Source organism: Oenanthe melanoleuca, chromosome 7 (genome assembly GCF_029582105.1).
Source record: "Oenanthe melanoleuca isolate GR-GAL-2019-014 chromosome 7, OMel1.0, whole genome shotgun sequence".
Taxonomy (NCBI): domain Eukaryota; kingdom Metazoa; phylum Chordata; class Aves; order Passeriformes; family Muscicapidae; genus Oenanthe; species Oenanthe melanoleuca.
Window position 1 is genome coordinate 33,059,240 of NC_079341.1, and position 20,757 is coordinate 33,079,996.

At 39.7% G+C, this 20,757-nt stretch overlaps 1 protein-coding gene across 2 annotated transcripts in view; it reads left to right on the top strand.

Moving 5' to 3' along the window:
* Window positions 1–477: 477 nt before the first annotated feature.
* The window catches only part of ARHGAP15 (Rho GTPase activating protein 15), a 320,905-nt gene continuing 300,625 nt past the window's right edge, over window positions 478–20,757 (top strand). Inside the window, exons 1-3 of one of the 2 annotated variants that reach the window (XM_056495920.1) lie at window positions 478–562; window positions 723–783; window positions 16,444–16,623. In XM_056495920.1, the coding sequence (XP_056351895.1) occupies window positions 760–783; window positions 16,444–16,623 (204 nt within the window). In that variant the 5' untranslated portion in view covers window positions 478–562; window positions 723–759. Of the gene's footprint in view, window positions 563–673; window positions 784–16,443; window positions 16,624–20,757 lie in introns of those variants that run through there. The other variant, XM_056495919.1, reaches the window with a different exon arrangement.

Consider the following 20,757-nt stretch of genomic DNA (forward strand, 5'->3'; position numbering starts at 1 on the left):
GCTGTGCCTGACTCTGGTGTTTCTCTGGGTTCCCCTGCCTGGAGGGACCATGGTGGCGAGGGATGCTGCAGGAGGTGACGCAGGGCACAGCTGTGTGTGCCCCTGCTTCTCCAAGGGCTGCTCCAGGGAGAAGTCTTAAAGCAAAAATTCAAAGAAATAGAAGTGTTTGCCTGTCTGACCTCTACCAGGCAATAGCACAAATTACTACTGGTGGTTTTTTTAGTAGCAAATTCTCTCATTGTCCAGAACTTGCTACTTTATTAATCTAAATAACAGTGCAGTAAGTGTCCTGCTTACTAAAGCTATCTTTCAAAATAGCAAAGCAGATTTGTTGCAAGCTATTTATTTCAGTACTCAAAGGGTTTCATTGAAGGTAAGAAAAGGGAAGTTGTCTTAAGGTTTAGAATCATAATTCCTTTCAGCATTTCCTTTTAAACCTCATCTTTACCTTCTGCAGAAGCCAACCTTCCCTGTTTGCTGCAATTTCCACAAAGCTGCTTTCATACTTTAAAAATCTGACTTTTTTCTCCAGTCCAGAAGAATTTTGCACCAACCTCTAGATGTAAGTCGCTCATTGGTGAGATGGTTCACTTCTGCTCTTGCAGGAAGTGGTTTTATTTTACTTTTTTCCCTGCTTTCTTTTGCTCTGTACGAGCTGTGGGACTTACTCAGATGCTGTCTCTAGACATGTGACCGTGATCTTTTCCGTTCTTTTGAAACAGTTGTAACTGCTGCTCGTCGATGGCGGCTTGAGATGAGATGACAACGTCCCTGAGGCTGCAGGTAAGGAGCCTCTGATCCATCTCAGAGCAGTTTGGGAAACCTGTTGCTGAAAATTTTAAAAATAATCAAAGCTATGAGCATTTTGTAGGCATTCAAATCGGGCTGGTTCAATTGCACAATTGCTTTATTTCTAAAGGCCTCTGTGAATTTGATGAGAAAAGTGTAGAGGATACAGATGTGAAGTGATGTTTTAAATGAGTGCTTGGAATTTAGCAAATCTGTTGCATTCTGTGCAAGAAGCAACTTTGCCTGACCTGTCTAGTACCACAAACTACTAATCCCTTCTCATATCTCAGTTAGAACTAACCATCTCTCCCCAAAAATGTACAAAAGTTTGTGGCACTGGCTGGGAAATGAGATTAGATCACTTTTCCCAGCATTTGTCCTTCCTGAGTGCAGTTTAGCACTGTTTGATTAACTGGCTCCTGTGCTGGTGACCATGAGGGATGTGTTTAGTAGCCATAGATTCTGTAAAAGTCAGTGCTAAGGGTAGGTGTTTAGTTGTTTTGGTATTTCTGGAGTCTGAAGATATTGATAGAGGGATTTTTTGCCCTACTGGATATCAAGAAGTTTGATACCATTCTATTATTCATCAGTTGTACTGGCAGGAAAAGAACATGGGGCATAAAGACATTTCACATAAAATATCCTGGGTTTCTCTGTGGGCAGTTAATGGTGATCCTCGTGGAGCTGTTCAGTGGAGAGGTCATGGCTGTGTTTCCTGCATGGGCTGTTTAAACCCAGGCTAATTCATCCTCTTCTTCACAGCTTGCCAGAAAAGGGCTGTATGTCCTCAGCCCCCACCTCAAAAACCTCAAAGTTTTCCCTCTGCAAAGACATCTTTGCATTGCTGTCAGTGGGCAAACAACTTTCTGGCCTGCAGAGCTTTGCAAAGAAATAGTAATTCAGGAAGATGCTCAAATAACACAATAAAGCACTTTGATTATGGGACACATAAAGGAGAGCCAGAATTAGAAAGGCTTGTGTTATGCTGAAGATTTTTTATTGCAGTAACATGTAGCTTGCTGCAAACTTTGTGGCTTGTGCTCCTGTTTGTAACTGATTGCCTTCTCATCACAGGCAACTTGGGTTTCTTTTGGAAATACAGGTCAGAGTTGAAAGATATCACACGTGGCTCAGAGCTCATTTTGGAATTGTGCATACTAATTGGAGACAGATTTTAGTGTAATGTTGTAAGATTACATTTCGTATTTTCTGTACTTTTTGGAGAAAAAAAAAGCTGTCCTGCCTGCATACACAAATCAGCACAGACAGGGAAATTGTATAAAAAGAACATGTTCTCTTCCTGGGCTGTGTTTGTCGTGATTTTTATGTTTCTGCTGTAGTCTTAGAGTAATTTAAAATGCATTTTCCAAAGAGCTGTGAGATTTGGTGAAGTAGTTTGAATTCTCAGAGTTTTATGTCTTTATTTTCTCCCTTTCTCTGCAACTTACCCTTTTGTGTCCAAAGCAAATTCATTTTAAAGCAGCATGTCTTGTTCAGTTTACCTCTCCATCCAATTACATCTGTGATGTACATTTGTTCATTTTCTTTTCCAAATAGAGTGAACAGCAGAAGCACTCTGTATTTTAAAGCTCCTGCTATACACTATTATTGAATTGCAAAAAAAAAAGCAAAAAAAATTGCTTTTTTTAACAGCATTTGTTGTAGAAGCTTCTTTTTGCTTTGACACAAAGATATCCTTGTTTGGAAGAGATGCTCCATCATCTTTCAACCAAGCTTGAGTGCATGACACTCTTGGTAGTCCCTGTCACCAGGGGTCTGTATCCTCCCTACCTGGAGTGAAACAGGAAACAGAAACTAAAATGGTGACACAGGCATATTTGAATTTTTCTCCTGGTGTTTAGGTGGCAAAACTCCACAACCTCCAAAATGGTTGCTGGAGAATTCAAACAGCTCTGGTTTGGATTTCTCTGTCTGTTTCTGGTCCCAGAAATTATTATTTCCTTGCAGCAATGAGCTTTAGGACAGGGTTTAAAAAGCAGCATCCTACCAAGTGATGGATTTCCCTTTGTGATCTCCAGTCCAGCTTGGGTCTCTGCTACAGACTTTGAGTCCTGGTAACTGCTCTATTATGGTGTGTTTTACTGAATCCCATTGAGGAGAGTGGATTATAGGCAGAGTCTTATGGATTTGTTGATGTTCACTATGTGCAATTCTGGTACTTGACTATTTTTCTTGAATTTTTTTTTTTTGTTAGATACCTCTGTGCTGTGTCAAATCAATCAGTGTGAGTTGTTTGCCATTTAATGAGCTGTTAAAGCCTGCATGTGACTAACAAACATCTCTTGTTGTTGAAGTCTGTCAGTACTTAAGTATGTTCCTAACTTTTGACCTGAAACATGGCAGTTGTACAGAATTTAATCCTCCATTGGTGCTATTTCTGCTGATCTCTTTTAAAAACAAAACAAAGCATCACCTGAGCTCCACCCAAAGTCTCTACATTCCATTTACCTCCTAAAGTTCCATATGGATTCATGAAACCTGTTTCTCAGTGCTACAAAGGCAGAAAGTGGTGCTGGTAGATACCTGTGATATGCAGATGATTTTGTTTTTTTGGTAGTATTATTAGTCTTGAAGAAAGTAGATTGGATACAATTTCAGCCCAGATTTTCCATGATAATTCAAGTGCCATTCAGAGCACTGCAGCAGATTTTCCCACCTGTTCCTCTTCCATTCTGGGGTGGCTTCCAACAGCTTTTGTCACCATCAAATTGCTGTCATGGTCTCTGAGGGTCAGGGGCTCAATGCCTTGGTGCCTTCAGCATTTGGGAACCTGGGCTAGGTGAGGAGGTTTTGGTGTTACCTGCTCTGAAACCTTCCCTTTAGGTGGGTTCAACCAGTGGTCTCAGAGAATCTGAATTTCACTCTCTTACCAGCCCTGAAGGACAGAGATGGTTGTTTCCTTGCTGTTCTGGATGTTAAGATCGTGCCTTCACGCACTCAGCATGCCTCTGTCAGCCTTCCCTGTTTTGAGAAATACTATAAAAAGGTTGTTTTGGAGACTCACTACAAAACAAGCACTGCTAGCTCCTCATTTACACTGGGACTTCCTCAATGCAGAGCTATTTTTTACTTCAAGAGTGAGACTTCTTGTCACAGTCTTGCATCATCTTTGTCACAACTTGAAGCTCCCCGGGTTGTAAACTTCCAGGCTGGCTGAGACAGGAGCAAAAGGAAAGCATTTGGATTTTCATTAAGAAGATTGGGAAATAATTTTCTGAGCACAGATGTTTAGATGTTGCAAACTGACAATGGGGCAAATCTAGCCCATGCAAGAGCTGTCAGTGGAAGCAGCCAGGCCATGCTGGAGAAGATTTTCAGGGTATTATTGGTTCATACTGAAGTAATCTGGAAATGTTGACATCTGGAACATGTAAAATAAGTTGCTGTTTGCAGAAACCAGGAACCAAAATTCATCTGTGCTTAAAATCTTTTACTTTTTTCTCTTAATTTGTCTATACTTTCACTCAGCTTACTTATGAGAAATAAATGTTTTGAGAATTAAGTAGGAAAGGTAACAGAGGTTTAAATATTTGTATTCTCCAAATTACCTGCTAAGCTACTGTGTGTATGTGCAAGTTGTATTAACTCAGGGAGTGCTCAGATATTTACTGGAGCATTTCTTCAATAACTTAACTGAGTTTGATGGTGCTATGATTGGTGGTAGGTTGTTTAAGATCCATATAACTCTTCCTGCCATTCAAGACTGGCAGATATTAAATCATTCACTTGCAGTTAAACTGGTTATTGTGGGTTTCTACCGTGGTTTTGATGCACATTTCTCCAACCCTTGTGCCTGACACATTAAGCAGGCACAGTCCTTCAACAGATGAACTTAAAGGGACTTAGGATTCCTTTTGTAAAACATCCATCACTTTTCAGTGCACCTGCAACACAAGAGGGGAAGGGGAGATAAGGAGGAAGGGAAAACAGAAGTGAACATGGCTTAGAGCAGAAGAGACGTGTGAAATATGGTCTTGTTCTTTGTTTTGGATTTCTTTTTCTGCCACACCCTGAGCAAAACCACTGCTGTATTTGGTGCTGAATCAGGTACCAGTTACTGAAAGTGCTGTTGGGCAGGACACAGCCCTTGGCACCTGAACTTGTTTATTTGCTACTCAGGATGTTACAAATTCTCTTCCTTTTGGGGTGAGGAAGGAAATGACAGAGATATTTTGTGACAGCAGCTGAAGGTCTGGAGCTGTGTCTCAGAGTTCTGTCTCCTGCACGGCTGGTGGCTCTGTCAGGAGCTCTCAGCCTTCAGGTGTCCCTGCTGAGAGCCAGACCCACACACACATCACAGCAGGCCAGATGGCCACACCAGGGACACCAGCAGAAGCCTCTCTGGGCTCTCTCAAAAATGCATTTCTAGCAAATACTTTTGCTGTGAATTAATCAGTATTGTACACCTGGGAGGCTGTCACCTCAGAACTGCCATCTCTCAGAGCTCTGGCACATGCTGCCATTTGTGTTGGGCTGAGCAGTGCTGAGGTTTGATCCAGAGAGATTAATGTTTCCATTAGCAGCAGTACATTGCATTCTTGTTTAATTTATTAGGAAAAAAAAAAACACCCAACAAAGTATAGTAATGAGTAATCAAATTCTTGTGACGATTTTTAGATTTAGGATTAACCCATTTAGCATTAATCCATCCACCATTAATCCATCTGCTCTTGGAGTGCCAAAGAAAGCAGAAACAGCCCAAGTGAAAACATGTCAGTTCCTCCTCCTTCATTAATCCTAAACCCTGGAAAAGGCAAGGAGTGCCTCAAGTTTTAGAAGAAGTTTGGAGGAAATGGTGTCCTCAACCCATTCTTGAATTTCCTTTGGATAGTCCAGAACTAGCTCTTGCCTGAATAGGATGCAGTCACACCTGAGACATTCAGAATTACTGCACAGAGTTTGAATTTGTAAACTCCCTTTCTAGCTTTAATTTTCTTCTGAAGTTTGTGTCTTTTGTAAAACATTACTTAGATTGGGGGTAGCTGAAAAGAGGGAATCTATTAAGATGTGGAGTAAAAATTGCATAGAATAAAAGAAGAAGTTAAATGAAGATATTTCTTATAAGAGTTGTACCCTGCACCAAGATTCAGGTATTTGGGGAACAAATGATGTAGTCTAATGACATTTTAATTCAGGTGCAATAGAACTGCAGGGTTTCATTTGAGCTGAGTGCAGCTATTTCATCCAAAAAGGGATTTGAGGACACTACCTCATAAACCCAGTGGAAAATGTGATAGTTATTAGGTTTTTTAGCCCTGAGCAGTGCTGGGGGCAGGTGGATGGCTGTGACTGTCTCACTGTGAGTGCTGGTGCTCGCAGGCTCTGGCTCTGCTGTGCTCCTGGTGCCAGTGGCTCTGGCTGTGTGTAGCACATCTGTGGTGGCACACAGGTGGCTGTGGCCTCCTGGCCTGCAGAAAATGTGTTCAAGGTTTCCTGGCATCACCCTGAACCACCTTAGAGAGATAAAGGTTTCTGGTCCCTCGCTAAAGAATTTCATTTGCAGAAAAAAAAAAAAATTAAAAAAAATGAATTAACTGAGACTATGCTCAAACTACTCATGTCATCAAAGCAATCATGTCAGGGGAGTTGGAAATAGATGATATTTAAGGTCCTTTGCAACACAAACCATTATATGAGTCTATGAGATTAACTTTTTTGTCAGCACAGCAGCCTTGGTATTTCCCCTGTGCAGACATCTCAGCTGCACGATGTGATTGATATCAGATGTTATCACACAGAACAAGAGCCTTTGTCTCCTCTTTGTGGTACTGGGGAGCAGCCTGGTGGGGCAGCAGGGGCTGGTGGAGAAAGCAAACTGGGGGCCCCATGAAATGCAGAAGAGGGGCTTGCTCAAAGCAAACCACAAAGAATTTCCCCTTCTGGTTCCTGCTACAGCTTCAAAGTTTTCTCCTGAAACTGTAGGTGCCGTCTCTGCTGCATCTCTTGGAAGTGCAGCACCAGGAGCTCTGCAAAGGAAAGTGGAGATGGAGTGTGGGAACAGATTAAAAGTGTCTGGAGGATTTTTTCCTCCCTCAGATGGGAAGTGGGAGCAGTGAGAAGAAGTAAGGGAACAGCTGCAGGATCACAGCACAGAAACTGCTGCAGATATAGATGGTGGGAGATGGAGGCAGGGTGGGAGGGACTGTTTCATGTGCACAGCACGGGAAGTCAAACATCATCCGGGGGAGTGGGAGGGAGGGAGGGAAGGAGGGCATCTCTGGATAAAGCACAAGCCTCCTCTTTGTAGAGCTACTGAGGCAGACAGGGCCAGAAAAAAAGAAAAAAAAAAGAAAAAAAAAAAAGAAAATAAAAGAAAAAAGAAAAAAGAAAAAAGAAAGGTTAATGTAAGTTTAAAATAAAAAGAGAAATAAGTTTATCATAAATTCACTTTGTTCTTTAATTTATTTTTAGAGTCTGAGAAGATTTAAAGCCTTTGGTATTCAATAATCTCAGTATCTCAGTTTGACAGATGTCTTCTGTGGGATGATGGGGATATGGAACTGCAAGAAAGATTAAGACACAGCAAATGTGCATTGAAACTACTAAGCTGAGGAGCTCTGAGATACTCTAAGAGGTTAAAACCACTGTTGCTATTTCACCAAAGGCTTTACAGAACTCAAGAAGTCATTTTTGCTGGTGAAGGGGATGGTGCTGCTGCAGGAAGGACTGGAGGGCAAAGTGAGGTGTGACTTACAACTGCTCCACGTGTTCAGTAGTGCCCAACTGATTGAGAGTGAGATCAAACTTGTGTGTAGTTTGACTCAGTGATGAATGTGAAATGTTTCCTCCCAATGAATGATCCAGTGGAGCTGTGGGGAGGGCACAAAAAGGGCTGCCACACCCTACCCAAGCAGCCCTGGTGACAGTCCTGTCCCTGTCCAATTAAGCCCAAAATTTCTGGTGGCAAAGCTCTGGAATTCAGAACTGACAGGAAGTTTGTTTCTTTGGCTATTTGCAGCAAGCTTTCAGGTGTTTAAAAAATATTTTTCTAATACATCAGTTTGTCTTGGGGTACAAACTCTTCTACTTCTCCAGAGAGTTTGGGCTGTTCCAAAATTACCATCACCACATGTCTAGTTCAGGTAAGCACGGAAAGCTTGGATGAATATCCAAATCTCTGTGAGGAGAAGTTCTGCAAAATTGAGCTGGAAGTATTTCAAGCAGCCTTACTTTGAAATTTCTGTCACTTCTGCTTCTGCTTGTATCTGTAAATACTGCAAGAATAACCTTTCCCATAGTATCTCATCACTTCAGATCTGGCAACATTAAAAGTAACAACACTTTTCTGAACATTTAGGCTATAGGAACAGATTTCTTTCAAGCACCGGGGAAAATTTGTGATTCTTATGTGATCTTCCTAGAGAAAACATTGGATTTTTTTTTTAAATTCCAAATCAGACAGCTTCAAACTAAAAAGTTACCATGAAGCAAGCATCAGGTGCAGGTGTCAAGTGAGTTTAGACCAGTCAGTCTTGAGGTATTTGGAAAGCCATGGCTCTACTCTGTACTTATCTGCAGCAAGTAAACCTTTAGTAAAAAGGAAGGAGGCAGAAGGAAATTTTCTTCTTCTTATGAGTATGACAGGTCAGGGATAACTAAGCATTCTTCTCTAGCACTTATTAGGTCATATTTAGTGTGTATAGGATGATACAGATTGTCTTTTAATATTGTCTCTATATAACCAATATTCTCCATCAGAAGGATTGTAGTTTGGCTTGCACAGCAAGGAAAATAGAGGCAGGTGTTGTGGATCAGAAGCAATCCAGAAAGAAATGAAAGGTGCTGCCAGCAGAAAGACCTAGAAGTAGCATTTTTTCCCCCTCAGGCATGTTCTTTTACATATTCAACTGAATTTCTACTATGGACAACTGTTCCCAGAACATGTGCAGGCCAAACTGTACACAAAGGATAGAGGATACTTTCAGCTTCAAGTTCCACTGGAAGCTGAGATATTGAGTTGACATGGGAATGTTGAAAATAGACTCCATTATGCTATACCAAATCATATATTGAGGCAGAAGAACTTTTGAAACAATTGCTTCAATTTCTGAGACCTTCCTATGTAACATAATTAAAAAACTAGTGATGCAAGAGGAGGCATGACCATATGAAATCACTTTCTTTTACCCTTTTATTTGTGTTTTTGTTGTTTTCAATAATATCCCAGAGATATTTCCAAGCAAGTTTTATTTGTGCAGGGAAGACCTTCAGATAGCAGATTATGGAGCATTACATGATTAGGGTTTCTGAATCTGGAGTCCTAAAATATGGATGTGAATAGTTTGTCGTTGTGTTCACAAAACTTTGGAATAACTCTCCCATTCTCCTCTCTTTCTAATTCTCAGAACATTTCCAACCAGATAGGAAAGCATTTTGCAGAGGGAGCAAGTCCCTATAAAGACCAAGCAGATTTTCCTTGTTTTCCTTTGTCATCTGTCCTGCTCTTTTTAAGAGTTTATGTATGTATAGTACAGAACAGACTTAGGGATTTTCATCTTCTATGAAATTCTAAAATAGCACAAAAGATGGACTTTAGGCCACTTTTAAATCCTCATTGATAACCATTGCCAGTCCAGGTGAGGCACATAAATTTTCTCTTTTCATGTTTCACTTCATCCAATCCCAGAGACAAATCAAGCAAAAATTTGTAAAGATTAATAATATTTCCACTGAATATATTTGGATAAGATATTTTGCTGCCACTTGCTAGAAAGTGAGACTTCTGTTGTGAGAATTATGTAGCTGCTAACCAAGTGTTGTTGTAAAATATTGCCCTCTCTTAATATAGGAGAATAAACCAAAGAGGTTGGAATTGTCATCATATCAAGGATCAGGTTAAAATATTACAGATAACAGGTGTTTCAGCCTGAAGACTTGTTTAATGCTTTACTCTTGTATTGAGTTACTACCTAGGAGGTCTGCTAAGTGATAGGACAAGAGGAAATGGCTTCAGTTGTGTCAGGGGAGGTTTATATTGGATTTTAGGGAAAATTCCTTCACTGAAAGAGGGATCAAGCATTGGAACAGGCTGCCTAGAGTGGAGAGTAATGGAATCACAGTACCCAAAAGTGTTCAAAAACATGTAGATGTGATGTTTTGGGGACATGGTTTAGTGATAGACCCGTCAATGGATGATGTTAGAGGTATTTTCCAAGCTCAATTATTCTCTGATTCTATGATTTGGGTCAAGCTGTGTTTAGAAATTTGCCTTTAGGTGTGTCCTTCACAGATATTGGATGATATACCTCAGAGCATAAAAAATTGTGAATAATGGCTCAGGCAGTTTATGCCAAACATGGTAATAGAGAAATTCTGGCCAGTGAGATACAGCTCCAAACAAAGCATAAAAGATTATTTGCTCTTCTCTTTGACCACAGCAGAGATGGGTAACTGTACTTAAAAATTGGAGAGGGCCATTTTTGTTTTTATTTGCAGAAAATCCACAAGTACTGGACTAGAAGAGAGTAATTACAAACCAGCCTTTAGAGAACCTCCATGATCCTTATTCTGTGTGTTTTCTGTTCTGAGAGAGCACCAAAAGTCTAATATGGCTGCAACAGGTTAAAAATTAAAAGAGGGTGTCATAATTAATGCTGATGAACATGGTTTTGTAGGATTTAGAGTGCATCAACTTAGAGATGAGATTGCAGTTTTGGGTGATGAGTTTAGGATATTGAACATTTTACAGAAGGCTGAACCCAGCACTAAATTCTGGTTTATTGTTTATCTGATATAAACAGACAAAAGTGGGGTAGAAAACTGGGCAGTGGTGATGCTGTGTCACTCCTGATCTACTTTGATTAAAGGTAGGAGTGATGGTTGAGATTAATGATAAATAATACTTCCTAAGTACCTGATTTTTACTTTTTTTTTTCAAATTTAAAGTCATAGGAAGGTTATATCTGCTTTGTATTTTCAGTCCAATGGATTTCTCTGTTTTCCAGCACTCAGATAAACTGGCTTCAGGACACTCCTGGTCACCAGCCCAGGACACTGTACCCCTCAGCAGCCTCTCCTGTTTGTGTCCCTGCCCTGGGCACAAGGGATGTGTCAGCTCTGGGAGCATCACAGTGGGGATAGCTGAAATAAAATAAAGGACAAATAGGAATAATTAAAAAGAACAAGCAAACTATGGAGCAATTTACTGTTTATCCTCTTTCTTTACATGTAGTTTTTTTCAGTTGTGCACCTTTATTTTTCATCACTGTGTGTGTTTAAGCACTTGCTGCCCCGAGCTGTGCCTTGGCAGAGATATCCACGTAGCACAGGCCAAGGGCAAAACCTAACAGCAGCAATATTTACATAGGTATGTTGATTTAGGTGATAAACACTTTCACAGGCACAGTGACATGTTCTCCTTAACAGGAGTGCTCCAACTCACCACGTGTCTGGCATTCTCTTGGTTTTTTCAGTTGTTAACTGAAACTTCTGCTTCCATTTTTATGGTTTTGCAGGCTCACAGGTCTGGTGTGATGGTGCTGATTTTTATCCTTGTGTGATATTGTTGTATGAGCTTTTGTGGATGCTCTTCAAGTACTGTGTGTTCTTGAGCAAAATACTTAAATTAGTCAATGCAACAAGATGCTCTTCAATTTTGCAGTGTTTGCACTCTGCTGTGTTGAGAATTTCCGTTCATGATGCTTCTGACTTGACAGCAGTGCAAGTCATAAGGAGAAAATGTGGGAGAAATTAAAAGCTTATTTAGAAATATTGAAAATTATTTTCAAGTCGTAATCCTGAATAACAAATTTGAGAAATTATATTAATTAGGCTTTTTTTTTTCCTTTTTTCCTTTTTTTTTTTTTTTTTTTTTTTTTTTTTTTTTTTTTGAGAAAAGCGCATGTTACAGCTGTTTAATCACAGAAACCTAGAATGTGTGTGTTGGAAGGGACTTCAAAGCTCATCTTGTTCCAACCCCTGCCATGGGCAGGGACACCTTCCACTATTCCAGGTTGCTCCAAGCCCCATCCAACCTGGCCTTGGACACTTCCAGGGATGAGGCAGACACAGCTTCTCTGGTACAAGATGCTGATGAATTATCATTTGCATTTTGTCTTCTACTCTATGTAGCTGTAGGAAATGTAGGCATAACTCAGGTTAAAATTTGGAAATACTGCTATCTTCTTGTTTCTTGAAGAGTTAATTCTCTGCTTTGTAGAAAATCTGTATACTGACTTTACCAGTACTGCACCAAAACTCAGGAAATAAAGTCCTTGGCTAATACCAATCAATCCACTCATTATAGGGTTACTTAAAATACTGATAAATTCAATATGAAATCATTCCAGGTCCATGACATGCTGTAGGAGGGCAATACTTCTAGACTGTCATTCTGAGGCAGAAACCATAGTTCAACTACAAAAGATTTAAGAATGGTAGGGATAACAGCAATTCACTATCTTCATTTTTTCCAAAAGCTAAAAAGCCTATTTTTGCTTTTTTGATAAAAACTCTAAATAGCAACAGAAGGGTTTGCTTTTGTTTTGTTTCTTTTGTCATCTCCTTTCTCTTTTCAAAAGGGTAGAAGATAATCTTTCCTCATCAAACAAAAATAATTGACATATTTTCACTGTTATCAAACGTCATGATTCTGTGAAAGCTCTATTTTTAAATGAAACATTACAGAAAATCTTCTGGTGAATAGTTTTGGCAATTCTCAACACTTTGTGGAGAAGGAGTAGATCTGATCTTCACCATTTGCTGTGCAGTTCTCTAAACCTGGGCCAGATTCTCAGAACTGGGATGGCTTTGCTGTGCCTATGGATTTGCAGTAACCTTTCTGCTTTTCACCTCTACAACACTCATTATTTCAACACCATGTGTTTGAAAGCCAGCTGTACATTTAGAAACTGGGGTTTTAGGCTCTTTAGGAACTGTCAAATGCCACTTGAATGTTTATCAGCCAGCTCCCCCCTGTAGTTGGTGCCTGAGCTCTGGCTTAACTCAATCTGCTTCACTACAAGGTTGCTATGCTACTTGCTGGAGCAGATTTCCATCCTCCTGGATCATTCCAAACACATGGATCATTTGTGGGAAAAGTCACTGCAAGAGTTGACCCACTGAGGCTGCAAATTTTATTAAAGGATGAAGCACTTCTTCCTTCCAAGAAGGCTTTTGACCTCCTGAAGTATCTCTGAAACTGACTGTTGTGTAGGACTGAATTGGTTTTGCTGCCACAGCTAAAAAGGGTGATTTTGTTCCTTCAGCTCAGTGGTGTTTTTTGCCCCATAAGTAAGTGATTTACCCTCTCTCCTTCTTCATACCTACTGTAATCTCTTTTCCCCACTCTATGAATCCGTTTTCTCTTCCTGCATCACCCATCCATCCTCATGTCAAGGATTTTTCTTGCCCCTGACCATTCCTCACTCTTTTCCCCTGCCCCTTCTGTTCCACAGTGCCCCAAAAACAGATATTCCCAAGAGGAATTTTGAGTGTGTTCCCTTGTTTCCCTTCTCTTAGGTTAATGTCTCAAAGTTGTCCTGCGCCTTTACTCCAGGAACACTCTAAACAACAGGGTGGAGAGGAGGTGAAATTCTGTCTTGGTTTAATGCCTTTCTCTAGCAAATCAACCATAGCAGGCTTCAAAACTAAAATTTATATCCAGATGCTAACTGTTTGCCAAAAGGCAAATTAGCTAATTATATAATGGACATGGAGTGCCACACAAGCAGTTGCACGGGGCTTGGCAGCTCTGCCTTCCAAAGGAAGAGAAACAAATTCCCCTGCAAATCCTGCCCAAACTTGGCCCTGATGCTTCTAATAGCAATTTGGAAGCACCAACTCATAAATGCAGAAGATAGGATCCTTTTTATGTTTTCTGACAGTATTTTATCTGTTTCCTGATGGTCTTCACCTCTGTTATTAAAAACAAAAAACAAAACAAAACAAAACAAAGCAAAACAAAAAAAAAAAAAAAAAAGCAAACAAACAATAGAGGCAGGACAGAGTGTGAGGATTACCAAATGCTCCTTGCAAATGCAAATGTCATGCTGTAGCATTTGTGGAGCTCATATTCAGGGTGCCATCTACTGGCATGTAGGAGTCTGCATGGAGCCTGGACAGCAAGGGATTCCTACCTGAAAATCCTAAGGGCACAACTTTTGTACCTTCTTTCCATAATATGCCAGACCTCCTTCATATTCTGCAGGACCTCACTATGTTTTACACCAAGACAAATTTGATGGTGGAAATGTTCCAATTTGGGTTTTGTTGTTGTTTTCTTTTATAGTAGTTCCTGTAATTTTAGTATCCTGGAAAGCCTTCTTGTAATACTCTGATGTATGCAAATTAGTTCAAATTTTCAGGAAAATTAACCAGGTTCAATGAGACTAGAATCAAAAGTTTCAGAAGACTTTGCAGCCTTTCCATTTACTGACTGTGCTCCTGCTTGTGATCCAGGGCATGACTTTGTCACATTATTAAACTTTTTCATGGCACGTCGTGTACTGACAACACCAGACAGAGACTACCTAATTAAAACTCATAATGCTTCTGAGAAGGGATATGTCAGAGTTTTATAGGTGGGAGATTTCAGAAGAAAATCTGAGTGATGTGCTCCAGCCAAACATTGGATCTGTGACAGAGCCAGTGCTGCTCTCGTCTCTCGAGTCTGATCCTCTCTCCAGCCTGGAGCCTACTGAAAATCTGTTGAGAAGCAATTTTGATTTGATACCAACATGAAATACAAAATGATTTGACTCTCCAAGTTTAGGAGGAGGAAAAAAATAATTTCCTGCTTGGAGCTGCTGCAGTCCTCACTGCCAAAATGGCAAAGTGTCCCTGTGACATGGATTTGGGTGCTGACTGCTCTGAAGGGTGGTGAGAAGTGTCTTGGGGAGAGAGAACACACAGTGCTGCCCACCAAAGATCCATGGAAAGAGTTTTCTCAAGTGCAGTACACCAGCTCTGTAGCAGTCATAGGCAGGCATGCTCCTAAGTAACAAGAAACAGCTTTAACCTAAATTCTATAACCTGAGGTTCAACTGGGAGGATCCTTGAATAACTGAGTCAATGCAGGAAACAGCCAATGGGCACAAACTTTGTTTTTGTTATGATTAAATTCAGTGTTTCTATCATGGCACTCATGCTGAGTGAGTAATGTGCTAATATAAAAGCACTTCTTTCTCTTGTGGAGAGTGCTGTCATGAATGAATATAAATTCCCTGAAGGTCCCAGCCCATGCCAGGGGGGTTGGAAATATGTGGTCTTTAAGGTCCCTTACAATCCCCAAAATAATCTGTGGTTCTGTGAAAAGCCTTATGGACATGGTCTGGGGCAGCCACTTCTAGGTGTCCTGCTTGACCAGATGACCTACCAAGGTCTTGTCCACCCTCAGCCATTGTGACTGCTTGACCTGTCATTATCATCCTCTACATTTAGGGCAATTACCTGTGAGGAATAGCTTTGTCAGTAGCAAGAGAGGCTGAAGCTGTGGGAGCTGTGTCCTCCCACCTGCACAGGCTGTGCTCCTCCCCAGCTCTCTCTCCCACCTTCACACCAGGACGATGTGTTCTCTGCTCTGATGCCTTCATAGTAATGGGCTTTCTTGAAATCAGGGAATTTAATCCTTCAGAGCCTTCAGAAGTTGTGGGGATGTTTCTAGAAATAGCTGTGCTCTCCAACCCGCTTGGAAAACGCTGATTTTTCAACAGTTTATACTATAACTGCACTTAAATGGATTTCCATTTCCCTGGCTCCATAGTTGGGAAACCAGCTATTTCAGCTTGTGTAGTATCTCTTCCTTACACATTTTCTCATGTGGTTACACAGCAATATAAAGAGCCAGTTTTCTTGTGACTCTCAGATTACTGCACCCACGAGCTACATGTAGTAGTACGAGGGTGAGCAAGGGGGGAGGAAAACAAGCAAGTGTTGTACATTACTGTCTTGGTGTTTTCTACAGGAAATAGAAAACAACATTTGTGTACAAAAAATGTTTTGGGACTTTGAATAGCTAGAAGGGAGTTTGTTGAGTTGTTCTAACACCAAAATGGGATCTTGAACAGCAGCACTGTGATCACTCTAGTCCACCCCCCATCCAGGGGGGCTTGAGAGCTCAGCATTTCTCAATCTCAGATTTTTAAAATGGACTGAGAAACAAAAATCTCATCCCCTGCTGGTAGAATTGTGGAAATTAAGGGCTATTTTATCAGCTCCAGGTTTGGCTCTAGGACACTAGCAGGGCTGCAGCGTGGCCCTGAGATGCAGTTGCAGCTCGCCGTGTGGGACTGTGGAGGTAAGATATGTTAATTGGCTTCACAGCATGTCCTTTCCCTTTGCAAGATTTAAAATGTGTCCTGTGAGCAGGGCCAAAGACAAAGTGGAGTGGCTGCCAGCTGGATGTGGCAGAGGCTTGCAGGGAGATTACACCATGGAGGAGAATGGCTTTTGAGATAAGGATAATCTTTTACATAAACTAACTCTTCCAAGGCAGTTTGGATGGGAGAGTGATAAGGACAATAACAAAACTACAGGCTGACACAGCTGATAGTTATCCTGGTGCTCAAAGATGATCAAGATCTTGCCAGCAAGATAACTCAGCTTCTTCTCCTGACTGCAGTGACACAGACCTGGCACTGACAGGTTTTTGTATGAGGAGTCCCTAGATTAATGCTCTTATTTTACATTCTCCAGGTCAACCCAGCCACTATGGAAAGGTCTTCAACTTCTGATACAGCCTCTGAAAAGCCTAATCCTTCCCACCACAGCACGGGGGCTGTTCAAATGAGGATCAAAAATTCCAACACTCACCACGACAGGCTGAGCCAAAGCAAATCTATGATTCTCTCTGAGAATGTGAAAGTCGCCGAGCCCGTAAGTAAAACACTCCTAATATTTTCTGAGTCTTCCAGTTTTCTAAAATCTACAGAATTATTTTATGCGTGCTAAGACACTGGTTCTAATATCATCCTTAGAAAAGAGGGATTTAAAATCACTAATACATTTTTAAGAGTATCTCTAGGCATTGGAATGCCTAGAATTGGGATTTTCCTTCTTGAAATACAGAATTTGTCTTTGGTGGCCATGATCATAACATCTACTCAGCATTTCAACTCTCAGTTGTAACAGTAAGGCTTAAGAAAGTAGAGAATAGCACTTCCAGTTTCAAACACATATCACAGTTTCTCAAAAGACAGAAGAAAATAAATGGAAATTTCAAACTTTGAAAATGAAGAACAACTTTTTAACAAAAATAAGTTTTAATGTAAGACTGAATTAATTTTACAGCTATCAGACACTGAACTTATGCTATTATTTGAACAGTTAACAGAGTCAAAAGAGTTATTTTTTTAACCATTAGCATTTTTAATTTAAATTAAATAGTTAGTGATGAACTCTACTGCCAGTTGCATCCCTGCCCCTGTACTCCTTGTGAGCTACTAAACAAACTGATTGGTATGAGTCTCCCCTGGTTAATTTTCTTCCATAATGGTGGCAACTTGCAGCTGGGGCCATATGATGTTACAAAATTATTTATGCAATGTTAGCCACTTTTTGGACTCCAGATCCATTTTGTTCTCAGAGAATGCAAATGAGGGGGAAAACTCTGTTAGCTGGGGACAGAATCCCAGATCTCAGCCACTTCTCACAACCATGCCAACCATTATTTTTTTGCTGTTGGTGTAATGGATTCCTATGAAATATTCAGCCTTTTGACAAAGTTATTAAATGGAGGAAAGCCACCAGATCTTCAGTATTCCCTTTCCTTTTTACTAAAAATTAAACCTCAAAATTTAGACTTAGAAATATGTTATTCTAGAGTGAAAAATCTGTTTAGATCTTAGCAGCTGATAAGATACTCATTTGCCACTTACTTAAATTTTATTATTTGCCTCAGACACACTGCATATGTTTCCCCCTTTTATCTGACTTGCAGTGTTCCTCCACCAAAACTTGGAACACTGCTTATAATAATTTACTGGGAATACTGTAATGTAACACCAGGAAGAACTGTACCTTTGAAAAAGTTTAAAAGTTAAGTATATTTAATGGTGCCTAACATTTTATTGGCTGTGTTTAACAAAAGGCACTAGGCTGCAGTTGTTTTTGACAAGCATGAAAACATCACAGCATGAGACTGCAAAAGGAATTATGTAGAGAAATTACAAGTGATCCATCTCTCAATGAATTATCCACCTCAATAGCCTGCAGAACTCAGCTACCAATTAACACCTACTTTATTACATGTTGGGATGTACTTAATAACTTTCATGTGTTTATGCACTATTACCTTGACTGATGCCTCTTGTACAATTAGGCATAATTGGCATATCAATATGCAAAAGTTAAAAGGATTAACCCTCTTAAAACTAATGAGCATTTCTGTATCCAGCTGCTAAATGAGACAAAATTAGCATTTTTCACTTTTGGGCAGGATTTTATCATGCAGTTTCTCATTGTTGATATTACCTTGTTACATAACTTTAGTTTGGGGGATAGTATGCTGGACTGTTACAGAGCAAGGGCTCTAAAAAGTTAAATTAGACATAAATATTCACTGCCATATCCCAACAACCACACCAGGTGCTATATATGTTCATTGGCTGGGAGCTGGAAAGTTGCTTTGTGTTGCATTTGTTTAGTAGCTAATTACATAAAAGCAGAATTTTACCCAGTATATGTCATTTTACCAAGCAAACTTGGCTCCGACATAATAGATTGAAAGCTTGCCATGCTACTAATTTCCTTTCTGTTTCAATTCTTTTCATCTCTTTTTTGCCATGCAGAATTTTCTGACTAGATATTGACAGGCTGAAAGTGTTTGGGCGTATTTACTTAAATAAGCCTCTTAAAGTTGTTTGCTAACGCCCAAAGTAAAAGCAAAATTCCTAAGGATCCAAATGCTTTCAACTGTGGGCTTTAAATGCAGGGAGCTAAAGGAGCAGTGAAATACCAATTGTGTGTATCAGCCGTGTGCTGACATATCTGGGCATGTGACTCGTGAAGGATTTGGGGGAAAGTAATGCAGGGGAGTTTCTTCTATCCTCCCAAGTGTCTTAACAAAGAAGGGTCCAACTGATACATACATATATGTGTACCTATGTGCATATATATGTATATAAATTTAATAATTTTTTAAAAAAATCAAGACACTCATCTCATTGCACTTTTCTACACAGTCTTCACTTTTGCATTTAAGGGCACACAGATCCTTGCTAAAAGACACATATTACCAGAATATTAATCAAAGCTAATTATTTAGTGCTTGAAGAGAAAAAGGATTTATCCTCATCTTTCTACTTGGAAATTTTCTGTTTTCACGGTCTGCCTCTGTTTAGATGATGGATATAATCCATGAGGCACCCATTGATTATGTTTATTTTCTATTTTACATTGACTGAGTATTTTTGTCCTATTATTGGAGAGATTCTTTTTTTTAAAAACTAGAAGCAGCTGAATAAAGGATTCCATACTACCCTTTTGCTGTCCATGTGTGGTGTGTGCAATATACTCTGTTCTATTAATAAATGGGTCAAAACCTTTTTACTCAACTTATGCAAAACCTACTGACTTTAGTGGATTAAGGCAATCAGCCTCTGGCACGTTTTGAACAATCAATAGAAACACAGATTTCTAAAACTTATTTGGAAAGAGGAAATGCCCACTCTGGACAGCAAAGGGCGAAAAGCAGGCACAAAGGTAGAAAGATGAGTGGTGATTTATAGAGGAGAAAAATGCCTAATTTTCTCTGAGGAATTTGCTGTATTTTGAAGCATTTGCTGTGGTGCTTGTAAACACACCTGGGGCTATACTTTTGAAGGTGAACAGATTATTTTCTGTGGTGTGCCAGGGAAGGATGTGCATCATACATCAGTAGGGCCATATGCACGTGTGCATTTTGTAGGGCTGCAGATGCAAATGTGGGAGGCAAGAACTAAACACGGCAGAGATTATTGGGGGTTTATGTTATTTATTTAAATGGAAATGCCTGAGCTTTGTGCAAGGGTTGAAATTGATATTAATGTAGAGTCTGAAGAGCACAAATCATGAAGCTGGACATAGACTGTGGCAAGTGAGGGCTCTTTCTGTGCTTAATGGTAGCATCTGAACTAGCAATGTAAATGAATATTTGCTATTTTCATCTGTTAAACCCCAGGGAAGTGCATTTTGCTTCATTCAGAACAACTTCAAACAATGAAATGTCTTTTTTATTGGAGTCTATATTAAGAATTAGAACCTATATAAACATTCCAAAATGTTAATGTATTAGAGCTTTCTCTGATTAGGTTAAACAAACTGGTAGGTTTATTTATCTCCCTAATACATTATCAGAGAAATGGGAAGCAATCTTCTTTTGTTTCTTACTCCTGTGATCATAGAACACTTGCCAAAGTTATGGCTAGCCAAAAAGACAGAAATAAATTTGCTAAAAATATAAACCTTCTGTTTAGCAGAGTTTTTGAGCCATATTTTGAAATTGCAGGGCTTGTACATGTTTACTTCAAATCAAGCTTATAGTCAAGTTTGAGGCTTTGTTTGTATAGATTGTCCTGAAGTAGATCCTGATATTTAATTAAAATGACACTAAATCACATTGAATTGATAAGACTTGGCATCTCAAACAAAGGTAATTGCCCGTATTGGTTTTGTACAAAAATAGAGCTGCTTGGAAAATGTGCAGCCAACACAGACTGTCAACTCCATTTATAGATCAATATGTGAAAACCATTGATCAGGCAGGCATGTGTAACAGTAACACTTTGCATTTATTTGTTGTTTTTATACCATGTTAAGGCTTACAGGATTATCGGCTTCCAAAATATTTTGACTTCCTCGTAAATATGTTATCTGTTTAATGTTAATTACAAGACAGGCTCCAGCCCTCTTTTAAAGTATTTTCTATTTTATTGCTATGGGTAGTTTTAGCTCAAAAAGGGATTATTTCAATCTCTGCGAGATCATCAGAGCTTCTTTTATGGTGTAGTTTATTTAGGGAAAGTTTTTGAG